Source organism: Scomber japonicus, chromosome 17 (genome assembly GCF_027409825.1).
Source record: "Scomber japonicus isolate fScoJap1 chromosome 17, fScoJap1.pri, whole genome shotgun sequence".
In the NCBI taxonomy this organism is placed as follows: domain Eukaryota; kingdom Metazoa; phylum Chordata; class Actinopteri; order Scombriformes; family Scombridae; genus Scomber; species Scomber japonicus.
This window is the reverse complement of record NC_070594.1, coordinates 13,536,241-13,553,876: the sequence shown is the minus strand read 5'-3', so window position 1 is coordinate 13,553,876 and position 17,636 is coordinate 13,536,241. Positions and strand designations below refer to the sequence as shown.

At 39.1% G+C, this 17,636-nt stretch overlaps 1 protein-coding gene across 1 annotated transcript; it reads right to left on the bottom strand.

The window, feature by feature from the left end:
- Window positions 1–119: 119 nt before the first annotated feature.
- Window positions 120–16,812, bottom strand: evlb (Enah/Vasp-like b). The gene is made up of 12 exons (XM_053337056.1): window positions 16,639–16,812; window positions 14,168–14,345; window positions 6,901–6,967; window positions 3,545–3,612; window positions 3,153–3,403; window positions 2,916–3,016; window positions 2,683–2,719; window positions 2,263–2,314; window positions 1,548–1,605; window positions 1,396–1,456; window positions 1,081–1,138; window positions 120–157 (listed from the first exon to the last, which is right to left on the bottom strand). Exons 1-12 carry the CDS (start codon window positions 16,771–16,773, stop codon window positions 120–122), a joined length of 1,104 nt encoding a protein of 367 aa, XP_053193031.1. The 5' UTR covers window positions 16,774–16,812.
- Between the last annotated feature and the right edge of the window lie 824 nt (window positions 16,813–17,636).

Sequence of the window (17,636 nt, the reverse complement as noted above, 5' to 3'; positions counted from 1 at the left end):
TTTGGGCCTCCGTTCCTGACTCCTCTTCCTCCTCCTCCTCCTCTTCAGGGCCACAGCAGCTGCTGCAGGGGGCGACGGTTCATAAAAGGTGGTTCATGTCGGGGAGTGGCTCTGAAAGATTATGTCGTGCTAACTCGACTGAGTTCATGTCTAATGGCTGTAACACAGACAGAGAACACATAGGAACAAAGTGAGCTTTATAATACAAGTTATAGATGGAAAACATAATCTCATAACCCGACAAGCTAAGACATGTTTATCACAATACAGTGCAGTATCATGTATGAGTTATTATACATTATTATACTATACACATTTTTATACATGAGTTATTATACAGTTCTGTATTACGAGTCAATTGTATGATTATTTTATTAGTATTGTTTAACTTTATGTCTAATATAAGTGTTATTTTGAAATGTATTATACATGTTATCAATTTAATACCAATACGTATCACAGTCTCTGTCTTGTAATAATGTATTCAATGATTTGGATTATTTTGTGGTTTAATATTTATAAATTCATTAATTCATTAATTCTATATTCTATATTTCTTTTTCAATTTATTGTTTGCTGCTTTTAAATCTACTCATGGCAGTTTATAATAGAGTGATCTTACAAATGTAAGTACAGAAAAAAATATGAAAAAAAACCCCACAGTGATCAAAAAATCAAAAAATAGAATTTATATATAGACAATATATTTCTAATGTGTGTGTTACATAATATTAGGCTTTATTTTCTAGTTAATATAACAGCCTAAGGCCTGAATATTGCATTATTTAGGAGTTTATTTAAACAAAATGAGCACTTTCTAATCAGATTTATTCAGCCTCAATTACATTATCAGTACAACAACTATCCATACATGCATATAGTATCTTGATGTTTCAGTTGTCTGTAATTATAGTGCAACCTAGTGGTCACAACTCTACATAACTACCTCACTCCTATCATTCCACTTGATAGATTACCAATTAAATATTCCTTTTTAGCATAAATTAGGAAACAGACTATGTTCTTGCAAATGTGTATCGATGACTCCTTTTAGTGTTTTTTTTTTTAAATTAAACATACCATCAATGATTTCATCCTTCACTTTGTGCAATTCACGGAACACCTCTTCCAAGATTTCCTGATGTGGGAGAAACAATTTGATCAAATTCATTAATTGTAAAAAAAAACAAAAAACAAAAAAACAGGCTGTAGACAGGAAGCAGGTTTTTAGAGAAAATTAAGAAAAAATGGAATCAAACTATTTTTGGACAGTAAAGTGGTGACATGCCGAAACAGAAGATTAAAAAGAACACAAGCCTTTTATCTGGTGCTCACAGTTAATTCCACATTCTGGCTTTGAGCGAGTGCACAGTCATTACAGCGTCTTTTGTTTACCTGTTTCATTCTATCAAGGTCTAACGAGTCTGTGTCACCGCCGCTCCCCACGGGCCGTACCCTTCATGACAGAAAGAAAACATTCTCTGTGAGATTTCTGCTGTTCTGCTTCACAGGCATATCCAACACGCTGTGGTGCTTTCAGATCTCACCTTGAAACCATCGATCTGTCTGCAGAGTTAGCTCTGTCCCACGGCTTCTTTACACCATCTAGACGACAAAGTAGAAGAGTTAGACAAGAGTAACCAGCAGGGATTTACTGACACTTCTTAAGAGTGGATTCTCAGACAGATAGACAGATGTACAGAGCGAAATACCAATGGACAGACAGGAGGAAGGTAAGAAGAGAGGTTGATAAAGGCAGCTGTTCAGAGAAATGTCACCTTCGGATACTATAATGCTGTTCAGTCATCATGATCATCACCAGGATCATCATAATATTTCTGGTTTATCTTGTGTTGCAACTTGTATTGATTTCTTACTTTTCCCAGAGTTACTTTCACATTTGAATTCCATTGTCGATACTACTATTGAAAATAACTATAAAAAAACTATATAAAAATCAATTATATATTCTTCTCTGTGTGATCTCTATCAAGCTTCATTACATCATGGAGCATCATCATCTTTATCCTCTAATGACCAGCCTCCTTTTATACAAGCAGTACACAGATGAGGACTGTGTGCCGGATGGTTATGAATGATTCTTATATAATCCAGTCCCAGCCTGCTGTTAAACACATAAATTGTGTATTGAATGCGTTCTTTTGTGTCTGCAGTATGTTTATTATTGAATACGTTTGACTTTTCTGAGACTAATAGGAGATAAACAAACTGTAGATGGTTTACTGTGCTCAGTTTTCCCACCTGTGGCATTCTGTCCACCTCGAGTGCTTGGTGACGGAGAATTTGGGTCATCCTAGAGGAAGACACAAGGATTGATAAGCATCACTACAATCATCATCATCACCACCACCACTAAGACTAATATTTTATTGTTTTTAGATCTGATGTATTAATCTCACCTGCATAAAATAGTACAGATTTCTTTTATCAGATTCCTTTCTGTGTAATTTTTCCCTCATTGCCATCATCATTTATCTTTATCACTTTTTTCATTACTATTAATTAAAATTGAGACCTAAAATAAAAATGATCATTACAGTAATATTGTCATCTAATCATCTCCAACATTATTACGATCCCTTCTTTACATCATCATCCTAATTATCACTGTAATGCACAGAGTGGCAAGTTGCTTTATTAAGTCAGAATCATCTCACTCACATTTTGGCTGTCCTCTGGCTTCTCTGAGGCTGCTTTCCTTCTGGGAGCAAGAAGAAGCCACAAGTAAGAACAATGCACTTCAACTGAATCTTGCATATAAATAGTCTAGTGTAATAATGATAATTGATGATAACATTGATTTAAAGCTTTAGTGAACAGTTATAATTCCAGTGATGCAACAGGATATCTGTGCAAATTGTTCTTTGTGGTTTTCCTAAACTCATTGCTCTGACCTTCGCGCCAACAGAGCGTTCATCTCCTCCATCAGCCCACCGCCGCTCCCTCCACTTGTTCGGTTGGCATCGTTTTTGGCGCTTGAAGAGCTGTCCTCAGGCTGTGGAGAGGAGAGGATAGGAGAGAGTTCTGATTTGTACAATTAAGAAACTTTTTCAGGTTTGACAGATAATCCAGTTATATCCTGTGTGATTTCGTGAAAACATCAAAGCCTCAAAGATAAATTTGCGTCTCACTCTTTGAACGCGGCGCAGTTTGGCCCCGGCGATCATGGCGGCGAGTCCCGTTTGGGCGGGGGAATCATCCCCGTGACTCCCTCCACCCATGGGCAATGGAGGAGGGAGAGGAGGCTGGGGTGCCCCTGCTGAAGGCGGTGGAGGTCCTGGAGGTGGTGGAGGTGGAGGAGGTCCACCACCCATGTTCATTGGAGGAGGTATGACTGGAGGGGCCACGGAGAGCACAGCAGGGTGGCCCTGGAAAGGAGAACCTGGAGACAGTAGGAGACCAGTGAAGATGGAGGACAAGCTATATGTAGCTATAACTGTAGGAGTAATTTTGTTCTGATGTACTTAAATAATTCAATGAAAAGATATTTTACTGAGACAGTTGACCTGTTTTCTTAGAGTACCTGAGTTCGAGGACCGTCGCTCCCGCTCCATGTGTGCCTGCATCTGCTGCTGCTGCTCCATCATCTGCCTAGAGGGACATGAAGGAAACACAGCTGATCACTTGATAGCACAACTGTCATGTCATATTTGTGTCTCTGTCATTTTACTATCCTACAGGAACAATGCAGCCATCTTTATTTCACAGTGGCAGCCAGAGAAAAAGTCCTCCTGCTTTACAGCTGCTCTAGTAATCTTCAAACATCAGCAGGCCAAAAGAGTGGTGGGGAGTAAAATCTTCCAATCCAGTAATTAACAGATCTGTTGTGCAACACTTGTGACCTAACAGTACTAAATATAGTCAAGATAAAAGCTTCACACATGTAATTTATAGTCTTTTCCTTATTCTATTTTTATTTTTTACAAATTGTACAGGAAAAAATATAAGAAGACTTCTGCTCGTAGGGTTTCAGCTGTCAAATTCTTTTGGCTTAAATCATCTCTACACATTTAACAAATGTATTAATTAGGAATTTAATTGCACCAATTTAGCACATTATCATTAATTTCTCAAGCATTTAAAAAAAAACGTGTTTAAAGCAGCGTTCATTGTGTTTTTGACCACACTTCACACATTTGATCACTTTAGTTAATCTGTTAAATCTATTAGTACATCCAGCAGACAAGAAGAAGCACTGGCATTCATCTGGACCTGACAAATGTAAGTCCAATGTTCTCTGTAATATTCACTATGCTTTAAGCTCCATCTGGCTCTTGAGCTGCTAAATGCTTTACTATGCTCACCAGCTAGCTGCTAACTTTGTCTGTTGTTTGGTGCTGAGCGGGTGATGTAGAGTATATTTATCTGAGTATATTTTTGCTGAAAACAGCTGCCTGCTGTGTCTGGACGCTAATGAAAGTGAGGGTGAACCAAAACAGTGAAGTTGTGGTCTGTAAAACCAAAATGATGACCTAAAAGATGCTAAAAAACTTTGTAGAGCTGAGGGAAACTGTAGTTCGTCATTACGAGCAGTGCCTTCCAAGTGTTGGTGTAAAAATCAAATGAATTAGTGCAGCTTTAAATAAATGGTCTTGTATAGGAATGTACCATATTGCATGTGCTGTGCAAACTTTCTGCAACTTATTTCCTGGAGGTTAATTAATGTTGAGCATATAAAAATAAGGGAAGGCCATGAAATGATGTTGGATAGTGCCAGAAAAATGGACAATTCTTTGAAATGTATAAGAGTTGTTGCTGTTCAGTGGCATCTTTAGTCCCATTTATTTATCACCAATGTGAACAGAGATCTACATACATTTGTTTGTGCAAAATTGGATCTTAATTACAGCAGATGTGATCTTTTCTCTGTTGCATCACGCTGCAGGCAGCTTTGATCTGACTAGCTTGTAGACTTTATGTGACTTCAAGCCATCTCCTTTTCTACACATGTCATGTAAAGCTTTGGCATTTCTGCAGTTTCCTCTGAACTATCTCAGTACAGAGTTAACGTCTTTCTCCTCATCTGTCCAAACTCACATCACTCTCTCCTTCATCTCTGTCCATTTTCAATTTCCCCCTCCCAACCCCTGTCAGACCTTCCTCATCCTTCCTCACATCTCTTGTCTTTGATGTGAGAAGCATATGTATGTCATGACCCAGGAGAGGGGGAGAGGAGACAGCTCATGGAGAGGAAGTGGAATTTTCCAGCTGTTTGTTGGAGAGGAGATCTGCTGAGCCAGCAAACTCCCCGAAGTGACAGCAGCGTACGCAGTGGGAACAGAGCTGCTGAGCAATACTGCCTCACTACCAGTGGAGAGACCTCAGTCAAATTAATTTGCGTCCGCTGACCCACTCTCTCTCTCACACACACACACACACACACACACACAAACACACACAAACACACACACACACACACACACACACACACACACACACACACAATCTCCCCTCACAATCACAGCCCTAATCCTTTGTGCCAGAGGTAGAGTTTAGCAGACATGGGATCAGATTGAGACATAACTCATCATATTTGTTCTCTTAAGCCCTTTCATTTGGCATTTGGATGAACAAATAGGCGGGGCTAAAATAGGTTTGAAAACAGCAACAAAGACCTAGTTGTTGGGAGACAAGGAAGGAGAGAGGATATTAGCCACAGTGGAAGAAATCCAGGCTGCTTTGTAAGCCATGGAAACTGCCTCAAGCATCAATTTGAATACTGCTCATCCATTATTTTGGATTCTTTTATCTGCAACTATAATTCAGAAAGGAAACATTCTTCTGTTTTAGCCACTTTGAAAGCTCACTGTCTTTATCTGACTGTCGCCCTTGAGAGTCAGTCCTGTGAGGGAGACAGAGGGTATTACAGAGAGGAGAGGGATGAACGAGAACTGAGGGCAGCTGTCTGCTTATCGCAGCTGCTAGAGTTCATATTCTCCCAGTGTGACAGGTTGTCAGACACATTGGACTGCATTTACTACGCTAATCCTAACCGCTGCACCGTTTGGGCTTAGTTCACCTAAAGTTCATCCATTAACTTTGAGATGATTCAGTAAAATGTCCTGCACACAAGCCAGCATACCTTTAACTATAATACAAGAAGTCTCACCAGTAAACATTTTGGAAGATGATATATATTACAACACAGGTGTGAAGCCCTGAATATAGCCAAGAATGTTTTTAAACCCTTTTTCAAAGTCTTCAGAGTGTCACTCTTTGTTGCATTGCTTATCTCCAGACAGTGCTCCTCTCTAATCTCTTATTTAAAAGGCCCTGAGAACTTAGTGTCCCCCTAGTGTTTTATTAAAAGTGACGGAGTCCTACATGAATGGACAGTTCTCTGCCACAGTTTTAACAGTTTTGGTCTTTTTTTTCTTCGAGAGGGTTTTGTATTTTTGCTTTGCTCTATGCTTTTGTCACTGATTTTAAATGGACAGGGGTCACTCTACACCACCTGCTCAAATGGTATACAAGGTTAGCGACTAGCCAGCAAACATACTGTAGCATTTAGCAGCTAAAGAGCCAAATATTATCTAAGCAGTTGGTGGAGACCAAAACAGATATAAAAGGAGAATGAATATTGGACTTGAATTCATCAGGTGGCCACAAATACAACTCTAAATAAATGCTAAAATTGTTCCATAACTGCTGCATCTGTAAATTAGTAACTGTTTACTTACATGTTCACTATATCAATTTAAAAGGTGATAATATACCTGTTTCTGCTATTCAAATGTCCAAATGAAAAATAAATACATTGGATGTACGCGACCATGAGGATGCAAGTGAAGGGCTGGGAGAGGGAGGAGCAGAGCATCTCATTCTAGTGTTATTTTGATTTTCTAGAATTTGCATATTCTAGCTTTAAGAAAATGTTACCTTGCTCTCTGAGCTTCTATCTCATCTGAAGTTGGTCCATTCTGGACTTGGCGTTGGACAGCTGGACCTAAAAATGCAAATGAAAGCAGAGAGAGAGAAAGAGACACAGATTAAATTAAGTTGACCATAAGGATCCATTACAGGGACTCTAATGTTAATTAAAATTAGTGCCAGTCAAGACAATCAACTACCGAATGAAAGGGAATTAAACAGCGGTTAATCATTATGTCTTCTTTCTTCTGTAATGAGTAATACGTAATGAAAAGCATATTAATCCCTCACTCAAGGTGAATGAAGAACATAAATTGATTCATGCACTTGTGCTGTTGAAGGCGAGCAGAACATAACCCAAAGTGTGTCTGCACATGTCAATGGAGCTGCTCGGCCTTGCTGTCCTGTCACACTGTTCATCGGTTTACGCCTGTTAATGCTCCATTAGAGATACTTACTCAATGCTTTATTTGATTATTAATACTGAGGCTTGTTTGAACCAATATATTCATGTCTGCACTGAACTGCACTGATGTCTCGGTAGGTTAAATGTTAGGGGAAAGTAAAACCAGTGCAGGGTTAGCAGGGTCTGATGTGTGTTCAAGCTGCTCTTTTCAGGCAGACAACCCTTAATTTCAAACAGAGGAAGTTCATCTGCAATGTGGCCTCACAGAAAGGAGACAAAGGTTTGACCATCATTCCAGCATGCCCTTTATCAATCTAATCAATCAAACTTTACCATATTTTGCACATTTCATACAGTGCAATTCAGTACAATAAAATAAATAATGGCCCTTTAAGTTTATGTTTAAAGATATCAACACTTTGAGCTGCTCACAGATCCTCAGGCAGACTTTACGGCTCAGAGCCTAAAATCTTAAAGCTTCCTCATCAAAAGTTTTTGTCCTGTGCTTTGGAGCAACTAAAAGATTTGTCCCAGAGGGGCCTCATGGGTTATACATTGTAAGCAGGTCAGTTAAAGCTGGTGCTTGAGTTTTTTGTGTTGAAGCGCTTTAAAAACAAATAATTTTAAAATCAGCACAGAAAATGACTGAAATCCGATCATCCCTACATCAAATGAAATAGTTATGTGAAGAGAGGAGGCTCATAATCAAAGATTAAAGACTCTCTCTAGTACCTCCCCCCTCTTTCCTATGATGTGACATGAGCTACAAGGCACATGCGATGTAATCCATTTAACACCGTGAGTGAGATCTGCAGATGGAGAGACAGATAGGGAATGTAATTAATTTAAGACATGATAAGACGAAGACAAGACGACGTCAACTCAGGGAGTACAATCGAATCAGAGGGAATCGCCAGTTTTCAGTGAAAGTTTCTTCATCACTCAACTCTTCTAGGACATTAATCTTCGTTGTTCCTCTTCCTGGAACAACTTTAGCAGAAAGGTTCATGATTTACGCACACATTGGCACTTGGCACCAGGTCTTTTTACAAATGAAAAATGAAATGACACTTTCTAAAAGCAGCTTGGTTACTTATTCTTTTTGACTAAGTTTATGGAAATGAATGAGAAGCCCTGTAGCGATAAGAGTTTTACTTCATGCTGATTTAGGATTGCTCTGCTATTAAAGGCTAATGAGAAGTTGTCATCAGTCTCTACTAAGCAACCACACTTACATCCTTTAATGAGGCTTGTACAAATATAATTTGGGTCAACTTCCAGAGGTCCTTACATAACAGTTTTATACAGTGGCTCAGCTCAGTCAGGCCCTTGACAGGGTCAATAAACCCACCGACGTTACTCTCCACTGCTCACATCTCTAATGGAAGCCGTCTGTGTTAATGGCTGCCATTGATCAAGTAACAGAAACCCCAAAAATAACACAGGACTACAAAAGACCTGACTCATGCCTCCCATCTGATACCTCACACACACACACGCACACGCACACATGCACGCACACGCACACACAAACACAAACGCACACACACACACACAAACTACAACTTTGTTTCTCTCAGTCACACACATACAAACCAGGGCTGCACTAAATGATTATTGTCATTATCAACCCAACTATTGATTACTTATTTAGTTGATTGCCCTCAACATTTTTCCACTCAAGAGCACATATCATTTTTACTTCCATTTTCTTTTAGCCACAAAACACTTTTTCCATGTCAACTCATATCTTTAGTAAATGTTTACAGTACAAAATGTAACAAATAGTTTAATAATGAATTTCCCTATGGATAGTGTTTTAACCATGTATGTGTTAACTGTACAAACAGGTAGCACTGTGTTGCTTTTACTTCAATTTTGTCATTTTGAAATAGTAAAACTATTGGAGAAGTTGAGCCCCTGTAGTTGTTCATTTTACAGCTGATTTTAAGCCAATTAGGGTTTTAATAACCCCAATGAAGATTTTCTTGAGACTCAAAATGACGTATAATATGTTGGTCATGTCTGTCATGCTGCATGTATCTGTCACTTGGCATGTGTATGTCAGAACCTGACATTACTGGTTCATAGGAGTCTACTTAGTCCAAAGTCAAATTTTATGATAGTGCATTTTTTACTGGCTTAGACCAATACAACTTGGATGATAATGGATGTTGTTACACATCCAATCAATAAAATGTAAAAAAGTTCTGGGAAATACTCATCACAAGTTCCCTTCCATCCTCACATTTCTTGTATCCAATCAACAGTGGAAGAGGGTAGCAATTATGTCTTCACTTTTAAGAATATGGAATCAGCAACTATCACAACAATCACATCTAAAAAGTCCTAAAAATTAGCTTAGTATATTGAAAGCATTCAAGCATAGTGAGTGTATGTTAACAATACATTTACTCATTACTCACTCTTTAACTACAGTTATTGAGCACCAATAACAGGATAAAGATGGGTTTATTTACTTTATTTGGTAAATGATTGTTATCTTAAAAGTGAATTTGACCCTTCAGTTATTAAACACTTATCAAACCAGCTGATGGCAGCAATAACTGCCAGTTAGTGTAAGTCCCACACTTGAAGGAATAGATGCCTCAACTTTTAACATAGTTTAAATACACACACACAAGGTTACAATTGTAATTGTCATGCAGAAGTTGAAACACACACACACACACACACACACACACACACACACACACACACACACACACACACACACAGAGCTACGCTACCTACATGACATGCTGAAGAAGAGGAACCGGCCGTAGCAAACACAAAGGCACTGACAAATCCACTCCCTGCTGACCATCTCTTGCCTTCACCTGTCCCTCTTCCTCCTCCTCCTCCATCACCTACTTCTCTCTCTCCTCACCTTCTTCTCCCCCTCTCATCCCCTCCTCCACTCAGCCACTGACAGCATCATCTGTCATCTCCTTGTAACGCACACCTCCAGGCAGCAGCAGCGTAGCAAGCATCTTCGGTTCATGTTTCAAAAGGTCGGGTTTGTCTGTAGACAGTGCAGTCTATTGCCACTTACACATGCACACACACAATATTAAAGCGATCTGATCCACATCCTTTTGTTCATACTGAGACTCGCACAAGAGGATTGTCCAATGAGCTATCAAATAAAGATGTCACTCAAGATAATTGATGTGTTTCATTCACTGAGCAGTTGACATTTGAGATAGCAGCCAAAGGTTGAGCACTTTTGACTAAAGAATGCACAGAACAAGTTTGTCGCTAAAGCTTATTCTTATTCATCTATAACTACTTCTTTCAATGTCAAGATCAATCCCCACCTTTAAGTCTACACAGAGGAAATTCTTAGGAAAAAAGGACATTTGAAACTCTAGGAGGATTATATGATATGGTTGAAAGCTCTAAAGCAGCTACTTAATCGATAATTTAGTGAGTGGGTTGCCAAGTTTGTTTTCAAGGTCAAAAAGGAGTAAAAATTGCCTTTCTCCTGCATCACACTGCTCATGATGTATTTACTTTATCTTCTGATTTAAGAGCAATAGTGAGGACTAAAGGTCAGGGTTTGACCTCCTTACCACTAGAGGGTGTAGGCACACCTGCTTAGAGTGGAAGGAAAATAACACACAAGCCTGATCTTTGCTTCACAAGGTGTGAATGTGTCTTATATAATCAGCTAGAGCACAAGGAAGTGCTGAAAGAAAAGAGAAAATATATGTGCATAGATTAATCATTTTAATTGGACCTCTTCATGCTGTTGTACTCTAGTGAGCTGTTGACATAGAGACTTTCAGTCTATCTAGCTGTCGAGTGTGTGTGCCCCTATGTTGTGTGTTTGTGCACTTGTGTTTGGCTGCCGTCACTCGAGCCTCTTTGTTCTTCGTGCAGTGTTATTAGGCAGATGAAAAGATGTGCTCTCTAGCACGGGACCCTGGGGATATCCTCTCAATGACTCATTCTAATTAAGAGGCTGGAGGGGACTGCAGGGGGAGACACACTGCTGCTGCTGCTGGAGTAATGACTGGCAAGCTGTGATCCTCTCTCTGTCTGTCAGTCTCCACTCCATCACCTCCAATTTATATTTGTCTGTCTCTCTCTTTCTCTTTCTCACACACACACGCACGCACGCACGCACACAGCTCTGGAGGATAAAATCGCCTGTTTTCTATGTATAGTTCACAGCTGAAAGAAGTCTTTAAAAAGACTTTTTTGACAGCAGACATTTGTCTTCATAGCAGGAAAAATAATAACATTAACGATGGCTCCGTCCCATTGATGTGTCCCAGGGAGCCACCTGCAAGCCAGCGCCCACACTTGAACATAACCGTCATTAATGTCATAAAATTACACCTGTGTTCTTCCCACAATCACATGTCAACATGTCTGCTGGATATAAGTCTATAGTAGACTGGAGGAATATTAAACCAGTGAGATGTGACTGGTGATCAATCTTAATTGCACCTTAAGAAAAATTATCATGCTTGAAAGATTCACTGCTACACTGTAGATGTCAACATTACATAAGCTGTGGCAGCTATAACACTTTAATTATCCCTATTTAGCACCCCTAAGAATAATGTAGTATAATAATGTAGTTACAAGTATAGGAACTTAAATTGTAAGTGTTTATGGATGTACAGTTATTGTCAAGAACTATAATCTCTCCTATAAAGACATATATTACTGTAATGGTGTTCTACTATATTGTCATTCATGATCTTTATACATCCACTTGTAGGAGCCCTCAGGAAGAGTTACAACGGTTAACAAATAAATACATTCACAAACACTTATATCTGCTTAAAATTACATTACACTGTGTTATTTACATTTATTAATTTGTTATAAATGCTAAAATGGGGTTAGTACTACTAACTCATGACTAAGTAAAGTAATTGAAACTAGGAACTCATGTTTAAAGTGACAACATAGTACGACTGATTTAAAAACAGATTCATTAAAATCTAGTGTAAATAATTTTAACTTTGTTAAATAATTTACTAGTTTTAAAACAACTATATTATCTGCAACGTCCTTTACAGTGTGGATGTGCAAATGAATTCAGATGTATTATTGTTTTCATGTGTAACTTTCAGCTGTTCTGTTTGTCACTATGTATGCATTCATTCAAGTAGATGACAGTTTTAGAGAAGCACACTGCTGCTGGATTTTTTTAGCATACTTTACCACATAGTTTGATGTTGTTACATATTTCTCAATTTTTATGATGTATTTGCCTTGATTTCTGACTTCAGACTATTATTATTATTTCTAATGATAATATTAGTCATCAAACACCTACACACTACATGAAAACACACTGTCTGTCTCAGGTTAGGTGCAAACTCTCTACAATACTGAAATACACAGTAAGTCATCATGTCGAAGACTTCAGTCATGAAGCCACATTTTGTTACAGTTAACTTTTACCACTTCAGTTGCTTTAAAGCTTAAACCTGCAGCGCAGAACCTTTACATATAAATGAACATCTGTGACATTCAAGCCCTTGCCAAATAAGTTCACAAAATGCTGATTAAGCCTATCACTGCCAGATAAATCTCTTATGTATTTCACAGAGTTTTTAAATCTTCATTTACCATTGACCATTTGGCCATTAATCATCCAGCTCTTCTAGACCTTCCAAATGTTATTGGACAGGACAGATCACATTTCACAGAGGTTGTGTGACGCTCAAAACTATTTATCCATTGTTTTACAGCTGCAACAGTAGGTTATTGCCAGTGGTGTACTGGGCATCGGGTATATTGGGACAAATCCTGGGGGGCCGGTGGACTGTCAAACATATCTGTTTTTACTGGCCCTGTCTGTGTGCCTGACATTCGGGGTGCTCATGAGAGCACACTGTATGCACGTGCCAGGCAAACACAGCCAAATGCCCCCCTTTACTCTTACTGTCAGAAGAGGAAGACAAAATTCCCACAATTCAGCTTTAAAGGACCAGTGTGTAGAATTTAGTGGCATCTAGTGATGAGGTTGCAAATTGCAAACAAAAGCATGTCCTTTTACCTGCCCCTCCCCTTCCAAGCATGTAGGAGAACCTACAGTGGAGCCAGCGTTTGATTTGTCTATTATGGGCTACTGTAAAAACATGACAGTGCAACATGGTGGGCTCTGTGGAAGATGACCAACTCCCTCTGTAGATATAACGGGCATCACTCAACACTTCTTATTTTAAGGTGAATTTACATTATTTAAAACATGCTTATGGACATCATATTCTTTTATTCTCAATTCTGTTCTGCTAGATGCCAGTAAATTCTACAAACTGCACTTTTATGAAAATACTTTATCACAGTAGGATGATGAAAAACTATTTATTTAAACTTTAGGCAGATGCTTCACATGGATGGAGAAGGGAGTAGGAGAGCTGAAGTCAAGATGTGTGATAGGGCACCAGTAATCTAAATTACTTATCAGTGGCTTCCTGCTGCTCTCTGAATTTCAGTATTTATTATTGATATGGTGGACTATATTAATATTTGGCTATATTCACAAACTAACTCATAAAGAATAAGGGCCTGACTGCTAACTCTTACAAGACTCTTACTCTTACTATCTTCATACAAGCCAGCTCACTTGCTCCCAAGACGACCTTCATTAGGATGATGACAAGCATTTTATATGCTGACATCAAGTTTGCACAAATTAGTCTGCTTTTTGGATTATTCACATGAGCCTGTAAATACCATCTGATCCTCTGGAAAGAAAGTAAGGTGGAGCTGCAGGTCGGGTAGATAATGAGCCTTTCATTAAAATAGGGAAATCATCCAAAATAGGCTTCCAAAACATTTTTCCATGTGTGCTCCCTTGAGTAGGAAATGTGTGTGGGATGCAGTGAGGGGAAGGCTCACCTCCATCCTGAGCACTGAGGACGTTGAGGGCAAAGAGCATGGCATTGGAGAAGGTGGTAGCCTCCTCCTTGCTGGCAAAGTTTAGGCCATAGACCTGCCTGGCGTCCCGCCACTGGTGGAAAGTCGGGGTGGCCTGGTTGTATTTGAGGCCCTTCACTATGGAGTAGTTGATAACCACCTGTAAGAGTGGAGGAGCAGATGAGAGAGGTGGGGTTATGTATCACAAAAGAAAACAAACACTGTGGATCTCTCATTTTAAACACCTATTCTTTATCTTTAAGGTAAACAACGTACATCCACAGATAGCTACATGATTGCTATTCTCATACATGTTGAGTTACAACCTGAAAAATGGGTCCAACTGTAAATAGTAATAACCACCCAAAGAATAAGTCACCCAAGGGTACTTTACAAATTCTAATAAGACAGTCCATACATAACAAAAGATAAAAAGAACAACCACAATGGAAAATATAAAATGTAAAAGAATATGTTCATAAAATTCACTTTGAAAAGCACCAAGAAGTCTAGCTAATCTAAACAGGTGAGTTTTCAGTTGCGACTTTAAAAGAAGCAACAGATGTGCGCTGGCTCAGATCCTGAGGGAGAGCATTCCAGAGGTTAGGATCAGCCACACTGAAGGCCTGGAAGAGGGAGTGGAGGATAGATGAGCATCAAAGGACCTGAGTGAGCGAGTAGGTATGTAGGGATGAAGAAGACTGGATAGGTATGGAGGTGCCAAGCCATGGACAAGTACTTTAAAACAAATGCTATATTTTACTGGGAGCCTGTGCAGCTGCTAAAGGGAGGGGGTGATCTGTTCCCAGGACTGGGTGTGGCAGAGAACGCTTGCAGCTGAATTCTGGACATGCTGTATTTTATTTAACCTCTGAGTGGGTACACCAAAGAGAGGAGTATTACAGTAATTGAGTCGGGAAGTAACAGAGACGTAAATGAGAGTCTCTTCAACAGAGGGGGAACGAGAGGGGTGTAGTCGGGTAATGTTCTTTTAGATGGAAGAAGGCTGTTTGGGTAATGTTTTTGATTTGTGTCTCAAAACAAAATATAGAGTCGAGAGCTACAACGAGAGTTTTGACCGCAGCAGCAGAGGTGTAATAAAAGCAGGGATGGCCAAGTTTAGATGGGGACCTTTGCAAAGTGTGGCTAGGGAGGCAATGAGGTTAGCCTCAGATGTATCCTAGTTAAGTTTGAGATAGTTGCAGGTCATCCAAGCATTGATATCATTTAAGCAGTCTGTTGAGGCTGTGCTGATGAATTATATGTCCAAGAGAAATAATGTAAATTATGGCCATAATGGTAATAATAATGGTTTAAAAACTGAGTCCTGGGGGACACCAAAAGAGGAGGAAGATGGGGAGATGAAGGAGATGTGGGAGACCTAAAGCTGCAACAGTTTTCTACCCATGAGGCAGGACTTGAATTATGATAATGGAGTGCCAGTAACACCAAGTAGTGTTTCAGCAGGAGATCTAACAGGATAAGTATGTTGATGTAATCAGAGTCTGCAGTGACAAGCAGGTCATTTGTAACACTGCTGAGGACAGTCATACTGTGTTTTGTTCTGAATCCAAACTGAAGCTCTTTCCATAAGTTGCTGTTGGACATATGAACCTGGAGCTGGCAGGCTATGCTTCACTCAAGGAGTTTGGCAAGAAATGGGAGATTGGAGATGCGTTTGTAGTTCTTATAGTCCTCCAAATCAGTTCCAGATTTTTTATAATAAACACATTTTGAAACATTGTTCATGGGCAGCACAGCTTGTAATAGCCTTTATAATTGTCACCTTTCACTTTGCAACAAATATTGTTGTGAAAACATACTGTTGATCGTGATGTTTGCCAGAACTAGTCATGGACATCAACTTAGAAGAATGGATCTTTTTTTAAATAAATGTGTAAAATGTCTTAAAGCACAATTAGATATGGTCACACCAGGAAAACATGTTAAAAATAAGTTTAATCACACTTACTTTCCATATATCCCCCATTGTTCCACTTGAGCTGAATGTGCCAGTGAATGTAACTTTAACATTTTTTTTAAATACCTTTACTATTATTGTTTTATTTAGGTTGGACAGTGGGAATATGTACTGTGTTTTTCATTTGATAGTATTTATTATTTTGCTTTTTAAATGTATCCAACCCTGTTGGAAAAATCTCAAATGAATAAATATATTTTTTAAATGTTGTTGTTGTGTTTGACACCCCACTGCTTTTGTGTCTATAACCATAAACTGTGTATTTAGTGGTCACATACACCAGTTTCTGTTTTAACCCACCATGTCTCCTATTTAACTCTCCTTCAGTGATGACAACAATCTTGACTTGCATGATCATAATCTTAAATAAGTTGAATGTTATGTATGTTGAAATCCTCCACAGCTCAATAAAATGTCCTGAAACTTGCTGTCCTTTCTCTCACACTGCAGCATTGCGTGTCAAGGTTATTACCTGCTGGTCCTGCAGTTTGACGCCCACCACTCTGAAGGTGTTGTTGGCAGTGTTGTGGTAGATGTTGATGCGGCTGAATCCCTGCTGTCCAGGCTTGATGGGCACCCACTTCTTACTGGTGTCATCGTAGACCATGACTGAGGCCCGCGCCTGGCAGATACTCTGCTCACTGGAAGAGAGAAAGAGGGACACAGATGAGGAAAAGAGAGTTAATTATGTGCCGACTGCAGAATTAAACTGAACAGTGAATCAATGTTCATTCAAGAGCATTCTTACTGTTTCATACTTGATATATAATGTTTCATGATTACTGATTTCATGATATCATGCATTTTTCATCAACCTGCCCCAGTCACTTTGTAATTTCCCATCAGCACAGTGTAAGAATGCCCAAAAACATTTCATGCATATTTCTGCTGCATAAATGATTTTTTTACATAGTGTATAGTAACTTTTAAGTGGAGAAATAACACTAGAAATAATAAGAGATCCCCCCACCCCAACAACATTGCAGCTTTTATTTCCCCCCCCAACTGTTTTCTCACCTCTGCTCTCTCCCCTCTATATTCTCACACACTAACACACATTTTACCTCCCCACACTGACACATACACACACTCACCACATGCATCTACTGTAGTATTAAGCCAAAATTGTATTTACTTATTTTGTTTTTTATTATTTTGTTGTTTCAGTTTATTGTTTCATTTGGGTTAGTGTCTGCTTCTCTTTGCTTCTCCCATTTGAACTGTCCTGTGTCATATGTGTTTCATGTTAATCACTCTGCACTCAATTTGTGTTAATCACATATCTTGCAATGAAGGAAGCAAAACAAAATCTGATTTACAGGATGATTTTAGGTCTTCAGGCCTTTAAAATTGTTCAAATCAGACAACTTGAGGAGAGAGAGTCAGTCTTTGGTTGAATCAGGGCCCAAGCAGACGCAGCTTTAAGAGGTTATAAGCTACTTTTTTGATCTTCCTACTGTATGAGTTTGG